Consider the following 27,246-nt stretch of genomic DNA (forward strand, 5'->3'; position numbering starts at 1 on the left):
CTAGGCGTAGAGGAGCTGAGCCCACGCGCATACGTGCACGTGTTTTAGTAAGGCACTAAATATCTGGACACAACAGATCTAGTTGCAGGGTTCCAGAGTCCTGTTTGTAGTAAATTTGCAGCCAGGAAAGAAGCCAATTGAAGCTTCGAGGAAATTATTATCTTTCCCTGCATTTACGCCGTAGATGTTTTTGCAGCACCCGGGGCGGTTGCTTAGTGGGCTCGGTCACTGAAACCAAGGACGAGGTGGTGAACCATGGCCGTAACGGTGACATTATGAAAAGCGCGTTGTGTTGGGTTTAGTGGCGCAGAAGCATCAAGGCTATCATTTGCCAAGTTCAAGGCGTAGGATGATTGTTTTGTGCAGAAATTTACATTTAAAACATAAGAGAACATCATTGGTGTAGGGGGCCTAAAACTTTAGTTCGTACTACTTTCTGACAGAGTAAATGGAACTTAAAAATGGATGTTAGTAAAAGCATTAAACAAGATCAGGTAAACTCAGCGGCCATCCTTGGCTGGGCAAGGCTCTCGAGGCTCTCAACCAATCAAATAAAAACCTCAGCCTTCTTCTCAGGAACCAGAAAGTGACTTAGGCGTATCACCATTGGTAGCAAGGCACAGGATTAGAATTCAGAGCTTTTCAAGGACACCGGCTTCCCTTCAAAAGCTAGAAAACATAGCATATCCACAAGTCATCTGTACATAAAATGAGTGCTGCAAAAAATTATGTGTTGGTTGCAAACGGAGTACAATATTGTTCCTCAGTGATTCAAGTCTTGTGCATGAGATTAAAACATGGTTTGCTCTAAGTTGATCTCCGCGTTTTTCAAGAAACTTGCCTTCTCTTGTTATTAGGAAGTTGTGTGTCAGGTACGCATGTCTGATACGAAGACACATCAAATTACATCTATGAAACTTTCCTGGTGCCTCCAGGTTTTCTATTCACCGAGTATGCGATTTAGGCAGTGCAATTTGTTATTTACTTTTTGTCCTAGGTTTCCTCCCATTTAACGATCAAATTCATAATCATCAACATCATCAGCCTGACTGCAACCAATGCAGGGCAAAGGGCTCTCCCATGTCTCTTCAATTAACCCTGGCCTTTGCCAGCGGCGCCCACCCCATGCCTGCACACTTCTTAACCTCATCCGCACACCTAACCTCCTGCCTCCCATGTTACGTTTCCCTTCCCTTCGAATCCAGCATCTTATTTTTAACGACCATCGATTATGTTGTCTTAGCATTATACGCCCTGCCTAAGCCTATTTCTTATTTATTTCAACTAGGATGACATTAACCCGCGTTTGTTCCCTCACCCATTCAGAACGCTTCCGGTCTCCTGACGTTATATCATTTTTCTTTCCTTGGCTCGCTGCGTTGTCCTTAACTTAAGCTGAACCCTTTTCATAAGCCTCCGCGCTTCTGCCCCGTACGTGAGAACCGGTAAGAAGCAGCTGTTGTAAACTTTTCTCTTGAGAGATATTGATAAACTCCATTCATAACCTGAAAGAACCGGCCATATGCACTCCACCACATTCTTATCCTTCTAGTTATTTCCCTGTTATGACCTAGATCAGCAGTCACTACCTTCCCTAAGTAGACGTATTTCTTTCCCACTTCCAGAACCTCGCTTCCAATTGTGAACTGCTGTTCCCTTGCTAGGCTTTTGAACATTACTCTGGTTTTCTGCATGTTAATTTTTAGACCCACCATTTTTCTCTAGCCGCCGCGGTGGCTGAGTGGTTATGGCGCTCGGCTGCCGGCCCGAAAGATGCGGGTTGGATCCCGGCCGCGGCGGTCGAATTTCGATGGAGGCGAAATTCTAGAGGCCCGTGTACTGTGCGATGTGAGTGCACGTTAAAGAACCACAGGTGGTCGAAATTTCCGGAGCCCTTCACTTCGGCATCTCTCATAGCCTGAGTCGCTTTGGGACGTTAAACCCCATAAAGAAGCCAAACCAACCAACCATTTTTCTCTGCCTGTCTAAATCGTTGATCATGCTTTGCAATTCATATCGTGAGTGACTCAACAAAGCAATGTCATCAGCGAATCGCAGATTATTTAGGTATTCGCCATTAACTCTTATTCCCAACCGTTCCCAAACCAGGCCTCGGAATGCCTCCTGCAAATAGGCGGTGAATAGAATTGGTGAGATCGCATCTCCTTGCCTGAGACCTTCCTTATTGGTATTTTATTGCTGACATTATGGAGGACTATAGTACCTGTGCAGTTGCTGTAGATATCTCCATTCATTTTTACGTAAGGCTCTTCTACACCCTGATTCTCAATGCCTGTATGACTGCTGAGAGTTCCACTGTGTCCAATGCTTTCTCGCAATCAATTTATTGAGGCTATATATAGTGGTTGCTTATAGGTTTGGTTTGGTTTATGGGTCTAACGTCTCAAAGCGACTCAGACTATGAGGGACGCCGTAGTGAAGGACTCCGGACATTTCAACCACCTGGGGTTCTTTTACTTGCACTGACATCACACAGTACACGGGCGTCTAGAATGCCGCCTCGTTCGAAATTCAACCGCCGCGGCCTGGATCGAACCCGCGTCTTTCGGGCCAGCAGCCGAGCGCCATAACGACTCAGCTACCGGGGCGGCTAATGGTTGCTTATAATCTGATCATTTCTCTATCACCTGATTGATAGTGTGTATATGATCTGCTGTGGAATATCATTAAGAAAGCCTGCCTGATCATTTTGTTGATTAAAGTCTAAGGTTGCCTTGACTCTATCAGCGATTGCCTTAGTAAATAATTTGTATGCAGCGGGCAGTAACCTGATCGCTCTGTAAGTGTGCAAGTCTTTGGCGTCTCATCTGTCAATTAATATAATGTTTGCGTTCTTCCAAGCTTCTGCTACGGACGAGGTGATAAGGCGTTACGTATACTAGGGTGGCCAGTTTTTCTAACACAATCTCCGCTGCATCCTTGAGCAGATCTGCTGTTAGCTGATCCTCACAAGCTGCTCTTCCCCTTTGCATTCCTCCTTACTGTGTGTTGATTGCATGTAGGCTCCATGGCGCACGTTGAGTTTCTTGATTTTACGACTACGAGCTTGTGCAGTACATAAGTCGTCTCTTTCATTCCCATCTATTAAAAGATGGCTCGGCACCCAGCAGAATTTTACGTATGTCCCAGTGTTGTAGCTTTTTCTATGTTGTGTATGTATGTCCCTGTGTTGTAGCTTTTTCTATGTTGTGTATAACGTTTCCTAGTATAGGTTCGACAGCATTTTTGGAATATAATGCCCTGAACAGGCTAAATGAATCCGTGTAGATTACGCTGTTTTAGAAACTGTTGCTTAATTTTCTGCCTACAACTATGGAGAGTGCGTAACATTCTGCTGTAAAAATGGATGTACAGTTGCAGGCTTACTATATTTGCCGTTTCCTTGTAACACCCCGCTTCAGACATAATCTGCTCTTTTTGAGCAGTGAGTGTAAAATTCTGTGCAGTTCACGTGTTTTTCTTGTAGAGCCACGTATTCCTGCAATACGTGTTCGTGTGATGTTTGCTTTTTCGAAAGTGTGTTAACGTAAAGTCACATACAGCGTGAAGGCTCTACCGCAAGGAGAGCGGGTCTCGCCTTCAGACGATACCAGGAAGGGTGCCCAGTATTTGCAAGTTTTGGGAACTCTCCTCTAAGCGTAGAAGCAGATGTCTGATCGATTAGGGTTTGTTGTTGAACAGTGTTCTTGAGATGCACATTGAAACAATCAGATAACAAACACGTTTCGGTAGAGACCTTATTTTCATTACTTATTTGCTTATGAGCATTGTTTTTCTGTCTGCTAGGGATGGTTCATTTGTTCCTACCTAAATACTATTTATAGGAAATGTTCTGTACGCACCGGTTGAAAGACGAAGACCTAAGTTGTGAAGCGAGTCAAGTCATTTCAGATATGAGGGCCTGGCTGAACCACAGACTACGAACCCATAATCTAAACGACCGCGCACTATAGAGAGCGATAAACCTGGAAAAGGTAAATTCTACCAGAACCCCAGTGTTTTCGTGAGCGTATACCTTCAGTACGTTGAAGTTTCGAGATGCTTTCTTGCTTAAGGTGTTTAAGTGAGGTAGGAATGTGAGCTTTTTGTGAAATATTATGCTCAATGACATGTTTTCCTGTTGTCATTAAAAAAAACCGCTTGCTCCCCGATGTCTGTGCACGTTAATAAACCCCCGATGGTCGACATTATGTCGGGATCCTCCACAACAGACCCTCATAGCCCATGTGAAGCTTTGGGACACTAAACCCTACGAATCAGGAAGCCTGTCAAGCGGTCACTATAAAGCGTTATTTTTCGTCACTCACGCTTTTCCCTCCAAATGCTGAAATAAACATTCACATTACTCATGCAAGATGTTCATGCTAGAAAAATGTCATTCATAATTTTGAAAGGTGGCATGCACACACAAGGTTATTCAATTCCCCGCTAATCACTCATGCCAAGGATGCAGCTGAAGGTTAAATTAGCAAATCAAATTTCTACGTGTCCTTCTCGAAAGACCGCACTATTCTAGCCATAGGTGAAGTTCTAATAAGCTTGCGGTTCTCAGGCCATCAGCGAGTGACGCGCCACGGATTGAGTGCTTAACTTAAGGCTTTTCTTTTGTATCCCGAATTTGTGGCAAGATGAAACTGTTGGTCTCTCTAGGTTCTACAGAATTGGAGCTCACCAGAGTAAAGTGTGAGTAGAAGATTCGTTCCCTGGCGACGTGGTGCGTGAGAAGGAAGACAGGGTAATGAACGAGGTACACTCCGAAGGACAGATGGCTCAGGGGCACAAATCCGTTCCATGATAGAAAGCGGTTGACAATTCCTGCGTTTGTTACAAATCGGGGAAGAAAACAACAGATAAAGAAAATCGCGAAGAAGCTTTTGGAACTTATAACAACACTAGTCTTCAAATACATATGTGTCGAACACAGTGCTTACCACTAAATGCCATCAGGATATTAACCATAAAGTAGAAAAAATTTCTTGAGCACGAATTCTTTTCAGAGAATTGAATTGTATTTCTACCTCTGCAGCAGAGAATTCGCAGCACATGAGGAAAAGCTTAGTTACTGAAAACCACTTTACAGGCTCCTCTTAAAACGAGTTAAGGATTTCATTGTGTTGCACAAATTCTAAGTAGCCAAGTCTATGCACTATGCAAGTCTGCAAAGAGAACCTCTTGCCCGGCCCCAGAAAGTATGTAGCTTTTCCTTTTGCTTTTTAACATTTTCAATAAAAATTTGCTTTTGAGAATTTTCTTCTGAGCTTTGCTTTTGAGCAAAAAGCTTGAACAAACCTTGAGTTCTGTATGCTGGTACGAGAAAATATGCGCTAGTCAAGAGTGAATAGAAGCCCCTGCATCTTGTCTGCGTGAATCTTAGGTGTTTCTTCAGAGAGGAGACTGGCCTGCGCTCACCTCCTCGGCCTGTAGAACAAGTGAAGGCGACGCAGGCTGTGCATATCGACCACAGAATGCGGTCGTTGAATGCGTGGAAGAGCCGTTTCGTCTCTGTGGGCCGTTCGCTTTTGCTGTACCACTCCAGCTTCATGAAAAGGCAGTACAGGCCGCAGAGCAAACAGATGCACCAAAGGGAAGCCTGAACCATCTGCAAAAAATAAGGAAAGAAGCAAGTTTCACAAAACAAATTGCTGTATAATTTGTGCTATGCCTGGACTACCCCAATGCACGAATGCATGAGCGCCGATCCGTGTTTTGTTACCATAAAGAAAGAGCGGTTTTTGAGCATACTTTTTGTTATTAGTGTGTTTTGGGCTGTCGCCCAGGACGGTAAGTAAGGGCATGTGATAGCTGGAGTACGAAACGTGATTCACGCCGGTCATCTGTTGTAACAGATCGCGCCTGTCGCTTCCGAAAGCGATCGCGTTTTTGGCGGTCAGGAGCGGCACTTGCGGATGGTTCCGCCAATTTTGACGCCCTTGTGTCCGGCCATAGAAACACAGTTAATGAGTAAAATGTTTAAAGGCGAATCAAAATGACCTGTCCATGTGACTGATTAGACAGTATTGAGCAAAAGCACTAAAGAAAGCATCTTAAAATTAGCTGCTGTCCGCCCCTCCCCCCCTCCAACCCACCGCCGCTGCAATGATAAAACAGTCGTTGGGGTAGGCACTAGACAGCGCCACCAGTAACACCTTTAAGCAAGCTGGTTGTTTTCGGTCGTGGATTTCTATTGAATTCTGATTGAATCAGGCAAGTACATCATACAAACGTCGTACTGATACAGAAAGATTGCAGTATATGACATCTCTGCGTCAAATTTCAGCTCAAATACGCAAGTGGTTTAACAGACAAGAGACTTTTAGGTGCGCGTTTAGTTATGCCGCAATGACTAAGTAGGCGGACGGGCGGAAACCGAAAGGACAGGATTTGTGGACAAAGAAAGGCTGAAATGTAGCCAATGAATGCATTCCAGCATTAAAAACGTTGTAGCTCTGGCACCGTCATCAGCTTAGTCCATGCATATGCCCGACAGCACAAACGCGACTCCTGGACGTGACACGCGATCATTACGACTTCAGCTGCCATGCGATCCTGAAACCTGCGTGGCTATAGTTCTCTGCAGTCCGCAGCCTCGTGTTGCACTCGTAGGCGAAGTGTATGATTGAAGTCCAGAAAACTGCCCAAGTGTGGCGGAGTCCCCGACTATCTTGCTCTGTGCTCCTCAAGACGACACGAAGGCGCTCGAATACCATTTGTAGAACATTCAGCATATACTTCCTGTCATATTAAGGATCCTTGATTTCAGTGAGAAGATTCTTGTCATGAAGAACCTATCGAAACTCAAAGGGGAAAAATTTTACATCACTGAGGATTTTTCTGCGAATGTTCGATCCCTTCGTAAGAAAATATAGAATGCATCTTCCTCGCTTCGTGACGGTGGTTCAAAGGTGAAGCTTCGGTACGATCATGCTTTCATTGATGGTGTCAGGTACACATGGGATGAAGCCTCGAGTGGCTTGAAACGGGACCCCCATCACGATGTGTCCGAATCTTCTGAGCTTCCTTCGTTATCACGTCACGAAGCCACAGAATATACTGTGCTTCCTTCGTTACCACGTCACGAGGTGGCAAATCTACTGCACTCGATTCGTCACCCCATTGACAGTTACCTAGCTCTCCATACAGTCTCGTTGTCTTAAATCTTAACTCTAGAAGCATCTCAAACAAACTCCCCGATCTTCTCGCGCTTGTGTCCTCCCATGACCCTCACATTATTGGCATCACTGAAACCTGGCTACAACCTGACATATATGACTCGGAATTTACCCCACCTGGTTACCTTGCTATCCGTGCCGGCAGACATGAGGGCAAAGGCGGTGGTGTAGCTTTACTTCTTCGTTCATATCTTAGGTTTTCTATACTACCCGCTCCTTGCAACACTGAGTCAATTTGGTGCAAGATTTATTTAGAAAAAAAGACCTATTATTGGCGTTTTTTACCGACCCCCCGGAACTTCTGTTGATGTTTTGCACTCTGTTGGCCAGTTCATGCATAGTCTTTCAGTACCAAACATCATCTTCATGGGTGATTTTAAGGTGCCTGGTATTCACTGGCCATCGATGTCTTATTCTGGCCATGATGCTTCTTTAGCAAAAGAATTGATAGATATTTCGCTCTCTCTTGGACTCACTCAAATAGTTTCGTTTCCTACCAGACTAAATTCATTGCTAGACCTAATCTTCCTAAGCCACAACCTAATAGAGACCGGATTTCAGTGCACGGTTGTCGATGGTATTTCCGACCATGAAGCAGTTCTCCTTACTCTATCCCGCTTTATTAGTAACCCACAGTGCACGTTCACGTCATTTCTGGATTTCCATCACGCTGACGACAACTCCATAATCGACAAACTGGCCGAGTGCTTCGACTCCTTTTGCGCACTCAGCCGTGACAGCGATGTTAATGACCTTATTGAATATTTTGAAAAGATTGTTAGTCTGTGCATTAAGCTGTTTGTTCCCGTCGAAACGAAGAAAAGAAATTCTACTCTCCCTCGGATCAATCGAGATGTTTTGCAGATGTCACGTCGTGTGTCTCGGCTGAGGCGCATGACACGTAACAATAACCCTGATTCCATTGCTCGATTTCAAGCTGCGAAAAATGAACTTCGTAATAAAATGCACTCTGCTAAAGATTTCTATTTCCGCGTTCAGCTTCAAGGGCTGCTTAGCAATAACCCTCGTAAATTTTGGCGATCTGTTTTACCCTCAGGCACTTCATCTACCTCATTCGTTATTAATGAAGAAATTGTCTCTGACCCCGCTGAAATATCTGATGCATTTAATGCTTACTTTCATTCTGTCTTTGCACGTGATAATAACATCATTCCATCTTTCAGTCTTCCTAATCATGACCGTTCTATCTCTGATATCACGGTTAGCACTCAGGGCGTTTTAAATCTTATCTTGCACCCTGGCTCAAAAAAATGCGCTGGACCGGACAGTATCCCAAATACCTTCCTTGCACGTTATTCTCTTTGGTCGTGTCGATATCTCTCAATTATTTTTCAACAATCTCTTTCTACTGGCATTGTCCCTTCCTCATGGAAACTCGCCAATGTACTCCCGCTCTATAAATCCGGCAACAAACAACTTCTTTCTAACTATAGGCCGATCTCTTTAACTGCATATTCATGTAAGATCCTAGAGCACATTATTTATAAACACATCATGGAATTTCTTGAAGCAACTAAACTTCTGTCAAGGGCTCAACACAGGTTTCGCAAGGGATTTAGTACAGTGACTCAGTTAACAGAATTTGCGCATGACATTTTTCTCAGCATAGATACCGGTAACCATATCGATGCCATATTCATCGATTTCTGAAAAGCTTTTGACACGGTTCTTCACTCTAAACTGTTATGCAAACTAAAAGTCATTCTCAATAACTCTCAACTCGTTGACTGGATTGCCGATTTCCTCTCGCACCGCTCCCAGTCTGTTCACTTCAATTCCGTCGATTCTTCGAAAGCTGACGTAACCTCAGGTGTTCCCCAAGGCTCTGTCCTTGGCCCTTTGTTGTTTTTACTTTATATTAATGATTTGCCTGACGGTATAACCTCAAAGATCCGTCTATACGCCGATGATTGTGTATTGTACCACACTATTAACTCTGTCAGTGATCACTTCCTTCTGAATGAGTCTTTTGGTATATTCTGTGATTGGTGCAATACGTGCCAGATGAAAATCAACTTCAGCAAAACAGTTGTCATGTCTTTCACCAACCGCTTATGCCCTTCTAATTACAATTATTCATGCCCTTCTAATTACGATCATTCATCCCTGCAAAGGGTACATGAATATAAATATCTTGGCGTTGTTTTTTCACACAATATGTCATGGTCAAAACACATCGATCATATCACAGCTAAAGCTCTTAAAAAGGTAGGTTACTTGAGGCGCACAGTACGGGATGCTCCTAAAGAGACGAAATTGGTCATGTATAAAACTCTAATTCGCCCTATTCTTGAATACGCTTCCAATGTTTGGAATCCATATAAGCAATGTGAAATTGATCAAATAGAATCTGTACAACGAAAAGCTGTAAGATTTATTTTTCGCCGCTACGACTTTCATTTTTCACCCTCATCTGCGATATCTTCCTTAAACTTAAGTCCGCTCGCATCCCGCCGGAAAACTGAGTCCTTAAAACTTCTTCACTCAATAGTGCATTCTGCTAATTGCCTCTCAGAGAGTAAGCATATCACATTTTCAAAATCATCTCTAACCAGGAGCCATCACGATCTTAATATCCAACCCTTTTTTGCCCGTACTAACGATTTCAAATACAGTTTTTTTCCGCGTACCGTGGAGAGTTGGAACTCTTTAAATGGAAATATACGTGCCTTTTCTGTGTCTGATTTTGCGTCCGAAATTGAGACGTAGCATTATATGATGTTGTATGCAGCGTTTGTTTCACATTTTGCCATGTACCCCTTTATGCGCGCAACTGTACCGCATGATATATGTAACCACTCCTGCTATAGCCCCTGGAATGGGGCTGCAGTATTTTCAAATAAATAAGAAATAAAATGAATTTAATCATTTCAACCTTATGTTAACAAGCAATGCGTAATCAGCGGCACATAATGTTGTAGAAGCCACCGTCAAGCATGCAGCCTTCCGTTAGGCTCTTCAATTTCGCCAAGACTGAAAGGAGGTGACTTGGCAGGGTCGACGGAACGATGCAGCACCCCTGCGCACGAGAGCTGCCATATCCTTCAAAGGCAGCAGGACTCACCTTAGAAATGTTGGCCTTGCCATACTTCTCCACCGTGAGGAAAGTGAGGCAGCCACCGAAGAAGCAGACGCCATGGTAGAAGGGAAGCATGTAGTAGTGATTCATCGTGTCCACAACGGTGCTGTGAGTAAATAAAACACTCTTGTTCTGAACGGTACTACAAAGTTAAAGTGGTTGTCAGTTTATTCAAAATAAATTTAAAACTTGGTTTATTTTAACAAAAGCCGTGCATTAGAAAACACCCTAGGACCTCGATAATTTGGCGAAAAATATATTTAAAAGGCGGTTTCTGATTAGTTTAGGGAGCGAAAACAGAAAAAAAGCACAACTTTTAAGACAAGGACCGAACAAAGGACGAATACCACCGTGACGACCTCGAGTGGGTGTTTAATTCCATTCCGAAAGGAAAAGAGGCAAAATATACACAGTCAGAACTGGCGGTGAGCAAACTTGGAAAACCGCCGTGTTCACATACACGGCATGAGGCGAAGTACAAAAGTCACTTCGCATTACCTGAGATAACCAGTCTAATCAACAAGTTCACAAGAACGAAAAAGCAATATATGAAGGGCTATTGAAGCTACATATATTTGTTTGTTTTCTTTACATCTGTTTTAGCTATTTATTTATTAAGTTGTATAATTCTGCTTCCTGAAACATAGCACGAAAATTCTGAATGTATTGATTATGCAGGTTTTTGTCGAGGTAGAGAACAAAATTTCAGCAAAAGAACAAGAAGACAATGTAAGTGCTCAATTCAGAGCAAGATTAGGTTCAAAATATTCATTGTGAAGACAGCATACGCTGTTTGCTCCCGCTCGTTACCTGACGACTTTGTAAAGAGTTCTAATTTCGTAAAGATCACAGTATTATGCTGCATATATTTCACACTCGCATCGAAGCTCGTCAATACATTTATTAAAACTTAAATTTCTGCCATCACATTTCTCACGAGACGCAGCCTTACTAACCCCAATGCACGGCAAATGCCTTTCCGCTACTTCTCCAGTTAACCTGGTCCTGTGCCAGCCGAGGTCTCCTTATTCCAGCTAACTTCCAAATCTCATCCGCCCACCTAACTTTCAGCCGCCCCTTCTACGCTTTTCTTCTATACATTTTATAAATTCGTATACGTGGCCAATTAATGGGTTCTTCCGCCACCCAAAGTATTCATATTTTGTTGAATAAAATTTGGCAGTTAGTTCACTACTAACGGCATGCTCTTGCACCCTGGCATCTTCCCTAACTTCAAGCAATTTTTCAGGCGTAAAAAAAACCTTTAGTGCCTTAACATTTTATTCGACATTGCATGAGTGAATGTAGAGTCCACAGTGTACGACTTCGGCTACAAACTGCAGCATTTTTGTAGGGGGTGTCCTTCATCGTCCCTCATTGGAAATTGGAGCCGCTGAAAGTATACCACGTGTTTCAGGAAAGACTCATAAAGTTTCATAAATACGCTTTCTGGGGCAGAAATATGGCTCTTGCGGCATAGTATCACCAGTGTTGGCGGGCACAGGAAAGCTGGTGAATTGTCTTAAGTAGTAAGGTGTTTGCCTAATTTCTGATAACTAACTTTTAACTATCACAAAAAGGCGACTAGCTGCAATTAGAGATTTCTAACCAGTCGTTAGTAATCGCCATATCGTTTTAAAATTTAAAAACGCGATTACTCTCGCCGCTGTGGCTTGAGAAAATTTCGCTGCAACGTGAGAAAATACATGCTGTTTCGAAAACATGCTGGAAAAGCAACCCTTCCATTGCACGCAACTAGTCGAAAAAGATAAATTTTGTCGACCCACAGCGCCAAGGGTAATCGCGTTTTCGAAATCCTAAAAACTGATACGGCTATTACTAACGACCGTCAACAGATCTGTAATCGCGCCTAGGCGCTCTAACTTTACTAGTTACAAAGTTAGTTTTTAAATATTAGTTAACCAGCTTACCACTTAAGACGATTCACCAGTTTCCTGGTGTCCGCCAACACTGGTAATACTATGCCTCAAAAGCAATAATTTACCTCGAAAAGGCAATTTTTGGAAATTTTTTACTGTGCTCGCCTAAACACGTGGTATATGAAGAAAGCCAAGAATCGCCAAAACCAAGCAGCATAGAGGAATGTTTTTTAATCATTTGTGCCCATAGTCAATATGATATTAACCGTGTAATTAGTTAATTGATGAGCCGCCGCGGTGGCTGATTGGTTATGGCACTCGGCTGCCGGCCCGAAAGACGCGGGTTCTATCCCGGCCGCGGTGGTTGAATTTCGATGGAGGCGAAATTCTAGAGGCCCGTGTGCTGTGCGATGTCAGTGCACGTTAAAAAACCCCAGGTTGTCGAAATTTCCGGAGCCCTTCACTACGGCGTCTCTCATAGCCTGAGTCGCTTTGGGACGTTAAACCCCCATAAACCAAACCAAACCAGTTAATCAATAGAAGATTATTGAACTCAAGGCAGAAGGAGAACATTGCCCTGTGCTACTTGGCTTCGGTGGCTATTGGATTACTTTCATTATATGTCATAGCGATCCACTCCTTTCTCTTCTCTAGTTTTGTCAGTCCCTGAAAGCAGGTCAATAGCACTCGGCAAGGTTACTTGCGGCCATGAGGCGCCTATATCTTCAGCGGCAACCATTATCGCTATTCAGAACGGTTCAGTTGTCTTGAGCATATAGACTGCAAGCATAGATCGCGGGAACTCCGCACCGCAATGCGCATTTTTAATATTTACTAAGAAATGTTGCAATGTTCGCACTGTAGGAACTATTTCAATTTTGCGGGGTTTTCGACTCCCTGCAGCCTTTTTTGTCACTTCCTCTCAACGGCCTACTGGTAAACCGTCCTCACAGTTCTTCCTATTCTTCGCTCATGCTCTCTTTGAGTGCGTTCTGCGTGCGTAAGAATAGCCGAAGCACTGCAGAACGAAGTCGGAACTGTAATGAACCTGAGGAATCGTCGTATGAAAAACCAGCGACCTCCGCTTGGCGACTCCGCCACCAAAGTAGCCTGAAATAAACGCCGTTGTTCCATTTAACAACGTTGTCTCATTTCTCTCGTATGCGACGGCGAATGGTCTCGTGCAGGAGCATAAGCGGCAATATGGCTGACAGCGAAGGAAGGCAGCCTTGTAGCAACATGCAAATTAATACTCAAAGAACAAGTGAGGCAAGCCGGCTTCACAGGGTGGTGGTGGTGGTGGTGAAAAACATTTTTTGACTATATAGAGAGAGGCGCTCGGGGAGAGGCCCCTAGTGGGTCTCGCCTCTTGCAAGGCAAGGCGGAGTCCCTCATTCCGGGACCCCGTTCGTCCTGACCACTGCGCAGGTCCACCGAGCCAGGGCCTGCTGGGCCGATAGTTTCTGGCAGCCGAGTAGGGCCGCTTCCTATGGTCTGCGACATATTCTTTGGCGCGCCAAACGGAGGGTCCTCGAGAGCCGGAAAATCCCCAATCTGGAATGCGGGGGCACCTGTATCACGTGACGCCTTCTGGTTAGGTGATCGAGGAGGCTCGGGGGTACGCCGGTGGCGTTGGTTCGACTGTGCCTTGCATTATCTTATTGCAAGGCGGGGGAGGGGTGTACCGGAGTGGTGACAGGACCCGGCACCACTGCACTCTGAGGTTGTTTTCATTGACCGGTCGTGTTGCCTGGTTGCTGCAGCCGTCGGAATTGGGCTTTGCAGTATTGCGAGCCCGTAAGATGGCCGCCACCGTTGATGGTGCAGGAAGGAGTGCACTCATGGGGTGCCATGTTGTCTTCTTCGAGGACGGCGACCGTTTGGCCGCAGTGTCCGCAGCGATTGTCTTGAGGATTCGTGCATAATTCCACGCGGTGACCGATGGTTTCACATGGGAAACAAGTGGGAATAGACCGCTTATATTTGCGCAGCATAGTCTCCACACTGTTATAGTGCACGTAACGTGGTACTCTATGCCTCACGAAGGTGAGAAGGGCAATCGTCGGCGTCCCCAGCTTGCTGATGAAAGCTATCTCTCCTCCGCGCCACTGCACTTAAGATTTCAGGGTGGCCGAAGTTTCTTGCTCATGGACTTTAATAATCCCCCTGCAGACTTCACCGTAGACTTTGTTGTAACCGACCATCGGGATGGATACTTTGGAAGCATTGAGTGTAAACTCACGAGTAAGCGCGGTCGCCGGATCTACGTCATGATTGGTAGCGATGACGATATTCTATTCCCAGATGCGCCAGATGCTAAGTGTGTCCAGCGAAGAGGCACTTACATAGGCGGAGAGCAAAGCACAAAGCTCACCTTTCTGCAGGGCCATCTTCAGGAAGATCGTCACTCTGGGCTTGATGACGATCTTTGAAATCTTCTTTTCGGAGTAGAGGCGTAGCAGTTGGGTGCCATTTCTTCGATCCTACTGTTTGCGAGAGCTGAGGGTTTGAGCTTGCAGTGTTCGGATGCACAGAAGCAGTGGTAGTCACGGAGGGTCCATTGACAGCCGAGTTGTTCAGGCGTTGTTCGCGTTTACGACGCACCGCAAGCGAGAAAAGACCTTCGTCCACTATCCCCTACGCCGAAGTGGAAGTTTCAGGCGAAGACAGGGCGCCTGCGACGACTACTGAACATGCCATTGTCTCTCGATTGTACCAGCGGCGACCAGAGGCCGCTATGGCGTTCGCGGAGAAAGCTGGAGACCGGCTACAAGGCTTTATGCCTAGCTGGAACTAAAAGGCCCAAAAATCTGCCCACTCAGTCGAACGTGGTATCTTCGGGCGCTGGGGGATGTTATCCGTCTAGTAGAAGCAAAATTTCCGCGGTCGTATGGAATTTTTCGACAATCCGGACGAAAATTTCCGGACCCGAAATGAGGCGCGTCCGCTTGAGATGCGCCGCGGCCGCGTTCTCTTCACTGGGTGGAGAAACCTCGTTGTCCACTTAGGCTTTATTTCTTTGCGTTTTTTGCATCTAGTGCGCCCCGCTCTACTCGCTGCGGCAGTGCGGAGCTAGAGTAGCGTATGAATTTTACTATTCTAATGTTAAGCTCGCTGCACAAAATCATGAAAAATATCCAAATTTTTCGGTGGAATTATCTGTTTCCGAGGAATGATTCCCTCACTGCTTCAGTCTCTCAAGGTGTTCTTCAAATGGTAGCGAGAAGAACCGGGCATACGCTTGGTTTTCGTATCTAGAGCTGCTGAGAATTCTAGTTGATAGCAGTGCTACAGCAAGTGAATCACTGATATCGGTTATGGGGGATTCATTGTTGTAAAACCCGTATAAAGCAAACTGTTTTTCCTGCCTCTGTGTGATGAGGGTAGTCCATTAGAAATAACTAGTCATTTGGACCTCACTTGTATGAGCCTTGTACCAGAACCATGAACGGCGTCATGTTAGTCCCGTATATCTGCCATGCGGCGATTGCACAAGACATCAGCGACAGCACGGAGAAGATGGTAGCAGCCAGCCGTGTCCTCCTGCGATGAGACAGAAAAAATCACCGCGACGAAGCTGACAGCTCTAGCAAACAAGAGACCGCTACAAAATACTCATAGACCCTTCTAGTGCAGTTTTATCTAGAGAAGCACTGTTTTGCAACCTGACTACCACTCCCATAACACGAAGTTTACTGGCCTAAGTTTTTTTTTTCTAACAGACATCTCTCTCTATCTCTCCCAGAGATGTTGTGGCACAACCACGCTGTAACCGTAAGCGCCTCCCAAGACAGACCTGCCAAATGCCTCGACACTATCGCAACCTACTCGATATCGACAACCTTTTTTCCCCCGCACTTAAGGGAGGTCGCACAAGGCATGCGCTGGGCACCAGATATACTCCCTCCTAACACAACGGAGCCGAACACTGGCGGCACGGTGCCGCGCAGTCCAGACATGTATCACGGTAACATTATATCCCCTAACTCCTCAAAAAGCAATGCTCAGCTTCTTACGCATAAGCACAGAGGGGCTGCCATATATAGATTGAGGTACCACTTTAGATCTCCATATTTTCATGTGTTTGTGGTGATAGGTAAGCAGTATCAAGTAATATTTGCAATTTCATAATCAAAATTTGGAGGACACCTAATTATCATTAACTGTGGCAATACGATACCATAAGAAACTCGTTGTGAGCTGCCATTCCCGACCACACATAGCATGCAAGTGTAGAAGGGCATTCCTCTCTCTCCACTTAGCCACCTGCCAACTGTGACTGGTGGCATATCGCAGCTGGCTGTTGTGACAAAAGCCACCTGCAAAGGCGCCACTTTCCAAGTTGCGGGTCCTAAAGAATGACACCGGCGGTGGGCGCGGGTATATGGGGATTTTAAGCTATCGCGTAAAAAAGAAACAGAAAATAAGTTCTGAGTAAAAAACTTCAATCGCTTATCACACTGGAGATCAGTCTCATCGGGGAAGCTAGAGGCAACTTTTCTGCTGGATTGATTTTTCGACGCCATTCAATAGCATTCAACGTACCTTCAGCATCCTTTACACATTTTTGTTCGAAAGCATTTATCATTTTCACCAGCTTGGACGCCCCTTCTGGCTTTTGATATCATGGTTGGCAGGGGCAAAATTGCGCGTGGATGGCTCAGAACTTTGTCATCAAGCTGTTCTGGCATGACATGCTATCAAGAATTTCCTTGTGGCTGTGATGTTCCACGGTACATCGCGGCCGTTCTTGAACTGTGGATTGTAGTTTGAGGAGGGCACAGTCCCTGCAGGGTCGCAGAGCTGGCTGTTGCGACTGCTGGAGAGTAGCACCACGTCGGGGTATTTGGGTGCTGATATTACTCTTTTGCCCTTTGTGCATGACCGATTACGGTGATCTCTACCGTTCGTTCCCGCTCTTGTGTAAAGAAACTTGCATGCGCTGGGCAGCATCAAGTGCGTGGATCCGAGGTTTATGTAGGTGCCTCATGCAGGCAGTTTCTAAGCGCCTATAATCCTCATGAGGGCCGCTGTCCAGTCATTTTTAGATAAGAGGATCGCTTCGTTGTGCTCATTTTACTGTTCGCATTACCAGTAAATGACCATGTAACCGAGGTGTGCTGCGAGAAAAAGGCACAAGATCCTAGCCACAAGCCGGAATAGATTCTCCAAGCTCCCGTGTGACCGATATAAGTTCATTTGTTGTCTTAGATGTCGGCATGTCTGGAGGGTTCAAGACTTGTTAGGAATACGGCTCACTGCGCGACAGCGAGCGCGGTGCGAACTAGACACATGAAAGGCGTCTGGTCATTTCAGAAGAGGCACGCATGTGCATGAACCTGGCGCGCTCTGTCCCGCTTTTTGCTTCAGTCATGGCCTTAGGGCGGTGCGCAGTGCAGATTCCTGACCCATAAGGTGGTGCCCCTTCACGTACTATAAGCAAAGACCCCTTTCTTGGCAGTACTGGACTACGCCTACTAAGTCACCGTGCGCGACTGGGACCGTGGAATAGAGTGCGCGCTGATCGTGGCACCCTGTTCTTGCATCTGTCCCTTCTATATACCGAGAATTTGGCAAGTGCGAGGAATTCAACGAGTTGTGAATAGGTCCCTGGGACCGCTAACTGTAACATCGTCCGTTTACTTGCAGAGGAACGCCAAGTTTGTTGTTTCAAATCGTGAATATCAGGCCTTGCTGAATGCTGCTTCAAATCGAAAGTGAAAATAGGTCGTGCAAAAACAATTCACGTGAATTAAATAAAAGATTATGGCTTTCGATTGTGACTAATCTGGCAAACACAACGCACGTGTTAGTGATTTCGAACTTTTATATGATTACATGTGAAAATGCAGAGCAGAAACTGGTATTTGACGCATACTCTCTCTTTTGCTCCAACAAATTTAAAATACCCACCTTCTTGAATTTCGTACACCCAGAGTTAAGCACCATTTCTTTAGTTCCTTGCAAACCTGCTTATTCTATGGACCGCCTAAACCAATCAGACACACCAAAAAAACTTAAACGTGTTGGTCCGCGTCTCGTCATTTGCTCGAGGCTCGCTCGCGGCATCTGCACTCACTATTGGGAACAGAGATGAAGAAACGCGGTTTTGAAGCATAATGAAAGAAAGAAATAATATTTGCGCTAAAGTAGCAGTTTTAATCTCAGAGCATACAGCAACACCGAGCAAATGTGCTGCGGAGATCAGACGTAGCGATAGCCCGATAGCCGGGTTCGGTAGGAAATGCATCTTGAAACCGCGCAAAAAAGACAAGGGACGAGGAAGAAACCAGCAGTCATTTTTCCGCGGTTTCAAGATGCATTCTACTAATAGTCACCAACTAGCCCGTCTCTATAGTCGATAGGAAAGCAGCGCAACGATGTGGCAACCGGAGTGGCAGCCGCTATTTCCTCGGTTTCGCATAGTCGTAGGCCCATCGATGTCGCGTCTGCAAGTGAGGGGCAGGTGAGGAGGTGAAGCGAGGACGAGTGCTGAGCAGTAAACCACACTAGGCGGCTCTCGGAGCGCTGATGTGCGGCGGCGGCGCGTGGGGAGCAGGTGCGTGCTCAGGGGTGCTGTTTAGAGACGTCGCTCCTTCAGATCAGCTGATAGGGAGTTTTGATGCAATTTCTTTGGCGGAGTGGAGCATATCCACCCTCTTGAAGCACGGGCTGATTGGGCCCCGTCAGATATTGTCACAGAAATCAGCATTTTCTCGTTTTTGACCCTGGAGAACGTTTAACACTTCTCCCTGCATCCTTTTTTTCGATTGTGTGCTACGAGGTCTCTTATCGTCTCTCTTCAATCCTGTGTTGCTGCACGATTGACAGCGATGACAACTATCAGGACTGCATGTGCGTTTTGGATAGGCATGAGTCGTTTAAAATCTTCAGCAGTAGCAGTAATGGGGTGGTCAGCTGCAGAGGCCATGGAGGCGTTAAGAGTTTCCTCTCATAATAGTGGTAAAGAATAATAGTGGTAATAGTGGACGAGAACAGGCAGCTGTGAAAACGCCACACTGCGAATAGAGAAAAACTGGCTGAACTGAAACTGAAAGACAGATGCATTCATTACAGATAATGTAATCCGCACCACTGTCTGGGCGCGAACAACTGCTTGTATGGTTTCCAATACGTACTCAGCCTTTTGATTTGGTCTTCCTCATAACTTGCGCTAGTTGGGCAAAATGTGCCAGGTGGGCTGTTGCGAATTCGCGACATACCGATTCTCTAAATTTCAGAGACACTTAAAAATTCCTAAACTGTGCTTTATAATGCGGTACCTTACCTGCCTTAATGCAGCAATAACAATTTCTTTCTTTCCTTTATAATACGGTCGTTAAATGGTTTCATGACTCTGCCCCCGCGTTGGCTAAGTCATATGGGCCTTTCTACTGCTTACACTGACCCGAAAAACGCGGGTTCGATCCCGGCAGTTGCATTTCAAATGGGGCGAAATGCTAGAGGCCCACGTACTGTGCGATTTCTGTGCACATTAAAGAACTCCACGTGGTCGAAATTATCCGGAGCCCTCCACTGTGGTGCCCTTCATAGCCGGAGTCGCTTTGGGACGTTAAACCACACAAAACCAAACCTTTTATCATCTTATTTGCTAAAATACATAAGAGGTAGTGGTGAAACATATTTATTGATATTGCTCTTTAGGAAAAACGTATATTTATGTAAGGGCGAATTGCTGAAAACTTTTCTTGCTTTAACAGTATGTTGTGTTGGGCATGTTGGGATTGATTCATATTGTGGACCAGCGCAAAACAGACAACGGACCTAGGAAAGAGAAGACGACACGCCGCTGTCTAGCAACTGAATTTTATTGGAAAACCACGTGAAATATAAAAAGTTAAAACAGCACTAAACCAAAAGAACAACAAAAAACATAGACACGTCGAGGATTACACAGCTGATGGAAGACATATCTAGGAAGGCTATCTCATTTCTCTGTAATTCCACGGATGGTTTCGCAACACACGTGTCAGTGTTCTCGGAAATGCATAAGCTTCAAAGATTTCCCTGCCTACCTGATTGCTACTGCAGTATCGGATATCTGTATTATGCAGATCAGGCAGGCAAGGGTCGTCATTTTCATCTTTGCAAGCGCGGCAATGCTGCACTAGGTTAGAGGAAGGGGATTTTGCGATGTCGAGCGAGTTCTTGTGCTCTTTCAGCCTGATGTTAATGCACCTTCCCGTGTGGCGATAATAAACCTTTCCGCAAGTCAGACACCCTATATATGATTCCTGTTTTTATTGCTTCCTTTACGCGCACAGGACCGTAGGAGCGCTATAAGCATCCCATGAGGCCTTTCGGGTTCGGCTCCGGAGCTACATTTTCTTCTAGTGCGAACCGGTTCTAGCTGGTTTAAACATGTTCGCCGTAAAAATTATAAACGAAGCGGCGTTTTCTAATTCACCCTGTTTATGTCTTATTTGGTTCTTTTTTTAGACTTAGCGGCGTAGATTAAAACATTATTTTATGTAACATGCTTCATGTTGGCCCACTTAGCAGTACTGGCCGCAGCAAACTTGTTCAACTCTCGTCACGTAGGACCGAAGCCGTGATCAAAACACAGTGAATAATTTTGCTTCGTCTTCTATGCGTCAGAATTAGAGCAGAATTTATTTTCTTTTTCTCTGTTTGGTCAGATCGTGCGCTGTTATATAGGCAAAAGGTCTTTTGAAAATCTCTAGTGAGAGTACTACGTCTATCAGGCGATTATTTGCAACTGCAAGACGGGGCTTAAACTGAAAAATCGGAGCAGAACGATAAGCGCTGGAAAGTGACATGTTTGTTTTCAAGCAGCAAGTGAGGCTTGCTATTTTCTCTCCTCAAAAAGAGGGAAGGATGGTGATGGAGGATTTCACGAGCATTCTTTCTACAGTTACATTTGTATGAAACGGTCAGCGTAATTTTCTGGAAAAGGGACCAAATGATAGTATTTGAATGATTCACAAAAGGCCTGAATTTTCTGGAAACAGAACTTTCTAGACTTCGAAAGAGAAGTCCTTGAACCAAGGAGTATGAGCGAAAACTGACTATGTGTGCGCAGAGCTGTTCATTGCATCAAGGTAATTATGAAAAAAAAGCAGATCGGTTGTGAATGTGCACAACAATTCACTATTTTAGGAGCCCCGTAATGCGAGTAAAACCTTTCGCACGTAGGCGGGGTTTTTATTAGCGTTATTCAAGTTTTATTGAAGATACTAACATACTTAGCACTTCAGGGTGATACCACGTTGAATAAAAAAGCAACTGGGAACTTAGGCTCAACGTTATTTTCGGGTGGTCGAGAATAAAAAAGCGAGGCTACCAGAAATACACAAAAATAAAGACTTCTATGGGTTTAAGAGAAAGAGATGGCGGGACGTTGTGTGTAAAAATGTGCCGACTTCTATGTGCAGTGGCTCAAGCTATTTGAGGCATAGGACAATGCCAAATTAAAATTATTCCATAACAAAAGAAGGCCTCACAGTCAAAAAATGTATAGACCAATTTGATTACTGTTCGTTGTTTACAAGGTAACTACTGGTGTAATCGTTGCACAATCAAAGTAACTTTAAGCATGTTGGTTTTCGGATTTGGTAGTCTACTAAAACCATTTTTGTGCCATCAATTAGGTTGAAAAGTAAAATGGAGAGCATAACCAGGCTTTATACATAGCATTCATAGATTACGAAAGAGCATTCGATTTATAGAAAATATCATCGGTCATGATGGCATTGGGCAACAAGAGAGCATTTATTCAGTATAGACAGCAGGTTCCAGGAATCCTCATGCGGCAATCAGCACCCGTCTCCTGCATCGTCTTTCGTACCCTTTACGAGAATTTATTTCCTGTAGTTTACTACCAATTACAAAGTAAAACGAGGGCCGAAAATTATTTTTGCCGTGCGAAGATGTTAACACTTCTTATGTATGCTCCAACGTGGAATGAGCAGGGAAAACTTCATTACCTTTGGCTGCCACCGTTTCGGCGCGGTTTTGAGAAGAGCTTGCATTTCTGTCTGGCTACCGTCGCCAGCCTTGGCGTTGAGAATGTAGAGGCGGTGGGATGAAGTGTGAGATGAAGTGTGCATATTTTTTTTCTGGCTGACAGGAAAAGCTGACGGCAGCATCTATCAATACAAGCAGGTACCTAAAAGGAACGAACACTTGGCCGTTTCGAAGTTTAGTTCGGACTCAGAAACTATTGTTCACATGAAGTAGACAGTCCGAAAATTAAGGAAAGGCTGATCCAGGATCGTATTCCAATAAAACTCAGTAGGCACTGCTTTTTACATCATAATGTTAAATATCTAACCTATGTCTCACGATGCCCGGTGGAGAGCATATGGCATCGACATATCTAATACCCTTAACCCTACAAAGAGAAAACTCCAACTTCACATAGCTTGCACAATATCTGCACGGGTAACTATAATTTCATTTCTGTCAGATTTTTTTTTTCAATTCACAAAAAACCCATAGTTATAATGTGAAATTTGCGCCATACTTACGCCTTGCACGTCTGAATCACAATAACAGCAACGAAGAATAACTGGTAGTCTGCTGAAAGGTACCACAAGTGCAGCATGGTGGACTGTAAAATGTAAGCAGAACAGGCGACGTTAGCATCAATACAACCCTTGCGATAACCAAAAGCGTCGTCTACCATGCACTGCCTGATGTACAATAGTTTCCTGGAAATAATGAGGCTGTCTTAATTCTCCGAGATGTTTAGGTCATGGCTGCAACAAGTCGATGTCCTGCTCTGATGCCTACGTCGTACCATGTTTAAATAGTTTCATTGACATGGTGGCCATGCATGCAGGGCCAACCATCTATGGCCTCCCTTTAGTCAAACGGATATATTTGGCAATCCATTGTCGGCTGAATGAAGGTAACCATGCGGACCGAATAAGATTTGTCTGTTTTGCTTTGCAGATTCAGGGGCTAATTGTTAACGGCACATCACTGCAAAATCATGCTCTATGTTCATTTCAAAAGTCTCTCTTGTGACCGTTGCTGAACAGACTCGCCAAGTTGAAATTACGGCTTCCTGGTGTTACAGTCGTTTCAATACAATAGCATTATTTTCCCGCTTACCACTTCTGTGTCACCTCTCCAGTTCCGCAACTGAAGAAGCAGGTCCCACCAGTGCTTTCGAACTTCATTGTAGAATTTCTTATAGAATTCTTGGGTGTTTGGGCCAGATGCAATTAGTGGCAGCAGGTACATGCACATGATCATGAAGAACAGCGGGACAGTGCACCTGTAAGTAGGAACGAAATGTATGTGTGCATTTAAAGTTGAAGCAGTCAAGAAACACAGATAATCATGAATTAATCACGCATCGACCGACACTCAAATAGTATTTTGCACATTCTTAACTCAAGTATGCTGAGTTTTGTCGAAATTGACCACATTCACACGATAGCCACCTAAGTGTTGTCGCAAGGAATGAATGTTTTATTTTTTAAAGCTATTGTTTCGTGTTGTAGCCAGGGGATGCGCTTGTACTCTTCAGCTTGTAAGCCGCTAAGCTTTATTTGACTACGAGGGCTTTCTCATGAATATTCGCGAAACTTAAAGAACCGTTCCGCCCTACTGTGTTAATATTTCCTTCAATGTTTATAGCATTTTAAGCAGACAGTGAGCGCAAACATAGGTTATGTAGATAGGTGAATTACAGACCTCTAAATACAACGAGGCTACTTCTTATCAAAACGACGGTTAACTGAACGCCCGGGAAGTTCTTGCTACAGACAAAAAAATAGACATGAAGTAATACGTGCGGGGACAGTACTTTATGTTTCGCACCCACCAATTGATTTTAAGCATTTAGCCCCTATTCTAGGCAAAATCAGGTTAATTCCTTTCGATGCTGAAGCAAAACTTGAGGTTGATCTTTTTGCGAAGCATTTGGAACTCTCTCTCAAATGGTACCAAGGAGAAAGAAGCATTTCATACTATAGCCCCAAGGAGGATTCCAACGAGCGCCCGCTTAAACGTAGCAGCTGCGTTGCAGGTGCCTTAAAACACTCAGTCATCGCCGCATCGTCTAGCACTCGTTGTTATAATTGCTATCTACAAACAAGCTAGATGAATCTTTGAAGCTATAAATATGTTTTGAGTTGACTACGGAAATCGCCGGCTGAATGTCGCTTCGTGAAGTTAGGCGTATGTTATACTAGTGTTGACTTGACCTCCGTACTCATCTTCGCCTCGGTGTAGCATAATTAATGTAATGTCAGGCACCAAGACTCGAGCAAGTAAATTTCGCTACTTCCCCTCAGCCTGCAGAGATGTAAATTTCGAACCTAATCGGTTCTTCTAATCTTGCAACAATTGTTGTTGTGCACTGCGCCTTTCACTGTGACTGCGCAAGAAGTGGATTCCGGAAATCCTCTCAAGTTAAACAGGGCAGTTTCTACGCACTACACACGGATATTACGCCTGTAAGCATGTAAACTATTGCACGCGCAAGTGTGTTTCTTTGTTTTGCTGTTGCGCTTACCTAATGAATCGTCTGAGGATGGCAACCACGCCCACAATTATATGGTCGGTCTTTTTCTTTCTAAGCGCCACATAGAGGAGGAACCCGCTGCAGAAATAGAAAAAAAGACAATAAGTAGCAGCGCAATTTCTTGAATAAATGAAAAACAGTTGGCATTAATTTATGTCGACTGCATGAAACTCATGTTTTCAAAAATAAAAAATAAGGGTAGGAAAAGAGGACTTTCGACTTCCAGTTGTAAAGACCTTTTCAGACATTCAGCGGATGCATGAGTAAGGCTTACCTGAAGAAGAAAAAGCTGTCCACCCCCTGGTAGCCTGCCGTTACGATCATCGTCTCCCATCGCTCGAAGTAGTGCAATGCATTGAGGAGCCTTGCTGAAAAAGTGCACCGTGAACTTAATAAAATAAATCTCTTTGCGTGTGCAATGACACATTAGCTGTTAACTACACAATGCTAATTCTGGAAGAGAGTACTTACAATTTGCACCGACTCTAATTACAAGATACCCTCACTAACGGGGTAAAGAAAACTACATCGCACTTTCACTGCACAAGCAAGGATATATACTTGAACAAATAAACATAAAAACGCTGCACTTAAAACTGCTGGTGCTAATACTCGATGGAATTGCTTATTATTTATAGTCAGGTTGAAAGCATTATGAAGGTTGTTTATCTTTTCTGTGTGTTGGGTTGTGTGTTGGGTTTTATGGCACATAGGCAACTTAAGCCATCATGCGCCAAGCTCGAGGTATGGAGAAATTTCCTGAGAAGATTCTTAAAAATGTTAAAGATCTTCAGTGGTTTAGAGTGCTCGCAAAGTTAGAACTACCCCATAACGACAAAGGAAAAATTTTAGAAATTGGTACTATTAAAAGTTTTAAAGGGCGTCAGGTAACCTTGGTGGCCATCCTTTCCCTGGCAAGGATCTCGAGGCTCCCAACTGATCTAATAATGGCCTCAGCATTCTTCTCAGGGTCGAGAAAGTGGCTGAGGTGTATTAAAATACAACAGAGCAGTGGTTAAAAAATTTTGAGTTTATGGAGAAATCTCGTTTCTCTAAGATAACTAAAAACGCACGACATATCAATAATTGCATTATCTCCTAAAATCAGCGCAGAATGAAAAGGAATATATTCGTTACAAAATTGAGTTAAGTACTTTTTCCTTACATCTTCTAGTTTCGCACCAGAGAACAAAATTTGGTTAACTGTAACTTCATCTCCGCATTCTTCGCAAACAGGTTTGTCGTGTTTTGTCAGCAGAAAATTATGTGTGAGGTACGTGCGTCCTATACGAAGACGGCAGATAACCACTTCCTTAAAACTTTCCAGGTAAGTGCAGGATTCCCATTCACCTATATTTGGTTTTACATTATGTAGTTTGTTATTTACTTCTTTGCTCCACCCAGGCTGCCATTTCTGTCTTATATTACGATGAATTCAGTTAATGCAATCTTTGAACGGTACATTTACTTTCTTGATATGCTTGTCATGAGCTTCAACAGCCCAGAAGTCTGCTCTTTCGTTGCCTTTCATGCCGATTTGGCTAGGCCCCCAGCCGAGTTTTATGTTTTGTCCTTCAGCAGTGGCTGTTGTTATGTTGTGTATAATGTCACCCAGGAGCGGATTTATTGCATGTCTAGAGTGAAGGGCTGTAAGTACACTTAGAGAGTCTGTGTTTATAATACTGTTTGCGAGGTTCTCGTTGACTTTTTTTTGTATGGCTACAGAGATGGCGTAGCATTCGGCAGTGAAAATGGAGGCACACTGGGGAAGCCTTACTATTTCATTCCAATTCCCTTGTACCACTGCGCTTCCAACGCAAGCGTCTGTTTTTGAACCATCTGTATAAAAAGCTGTGAAAGCACTGTACCTTTCTTCGAGTGCAAGAAAATCTTGTATTATATGTTGATGTGGAGTTTGTTTCTGCCGGAAGTGTGTAAGAGTGAAATCGCGTATTTCAGAGATATTGTACCATAGAGGTAGTGGATCGCCCCTTTTCGTAACACCAGGTAATGTGTTTAGTACGCCAATAACCTCGCAAATTTCTTCAAACCGCAAAATCAGTGGCCTAGTAGCATGGGATTTGTTAATAAAGAGTACTCTAGATGGGCACTTTGTAGTGATTGGGGAGCATAGATGCTTCTGCAGTGAACGAATTTTTAGAATGCATGAGCATGTCAGTATTCTTCTCCTGTCTGTAGGTGGTGGTTCGTTAGTTTCAACATAGACTATTCACCGGTGGGGTCCTGTATGCATCAAAGCAAAGACGCAAACCTAAATTATGCACTGGATGCAGGCGTTTCAGATACGATGGTCTCGTTGACCCATAAACCATACGTCCGTAATCTAAGGTCGAGCGAACAACAGAGCGTTAAATTTGTAGAAGGCATGTCCTGTCAGAACCCCAGCGTTTTCGGGAAAGTACTTTAAGTATGTTCATTGATCCAGAGGCTTTCTTTTTTAGAGTAATAATGTGAGGTAAGTATGTCAGGTTTTTTTGGAGAGTAATGACCAGAAATTTTACTTCAATTTTTATAGGTAGTTCGATTTTGTTTAGG

At 44.2% G+C, this 27,246-nt stretch overlaps 1 protein-coding gene across 2 annotated transcripts in view; it reads right to left on the reverse strand.

The window, feature by feature from the left end:
• The window catches only part of LOC144115900 (nose resistant to fluoxetine protein 6-like), a 134,602-nt gene that overhangs the window by 11,086 nt on the left and 96,270 nt on the right, over window positions 1-27,246 (reverse strand). For both annotated transcript variants that reach the window (XM_077650532.1, XM_077650533.1), the window contains exons 8-15: window positions 24,965-25,058; window positions 24,682-24,768; window positions 23,271-23,436; window positions 22,682-22,764; window positions 15,591-15,713; window positions 10,276-10,396; window positions 5,431-5,620; window positions 4,694-4,836 (exon numbers count right to left, since the gene is read on the reverse strand). In XM_077650532.1, the coding sequence (XP_077506658.1) occupies window positions 4,694-4,836; window positions 5,431-5,620; window positions 10,276-10,396; window positions 15,591-15,713; window positions 22,682-22,764; window positions 23,271-23,436; window positions 24,682-24,768; window positions 24,965-25,058 (1,007 nt within the window). The remainder of the gene's footprint in view (window positions 1-4,693; window positions 4,837-5,430; window positions 5,621-10,275; window positions 10,397-15,590; window positions 15,714-22,681; window positions 22,765-23,270; window positions 23,437-24,681; window positions 24,769-24,964; window positions 25,059-27,246) is intronic.

The sequence above is a fragment of the Amblyomma americanum genome, chromosome 1 (assembly GCF_052857255.1).
Source record: "Amblyomma americanum isolate KBUSLIRL-KWMA chromosome 1, ASM5285725v1, whole genome shotgun sequence".
Taxonomy (NCBI): Eukaryota; Metazoa; Arthropoda; class Arachnida; order Ixodida; family Ixodidae; genus Amblyomma; species Amblyomma americanum.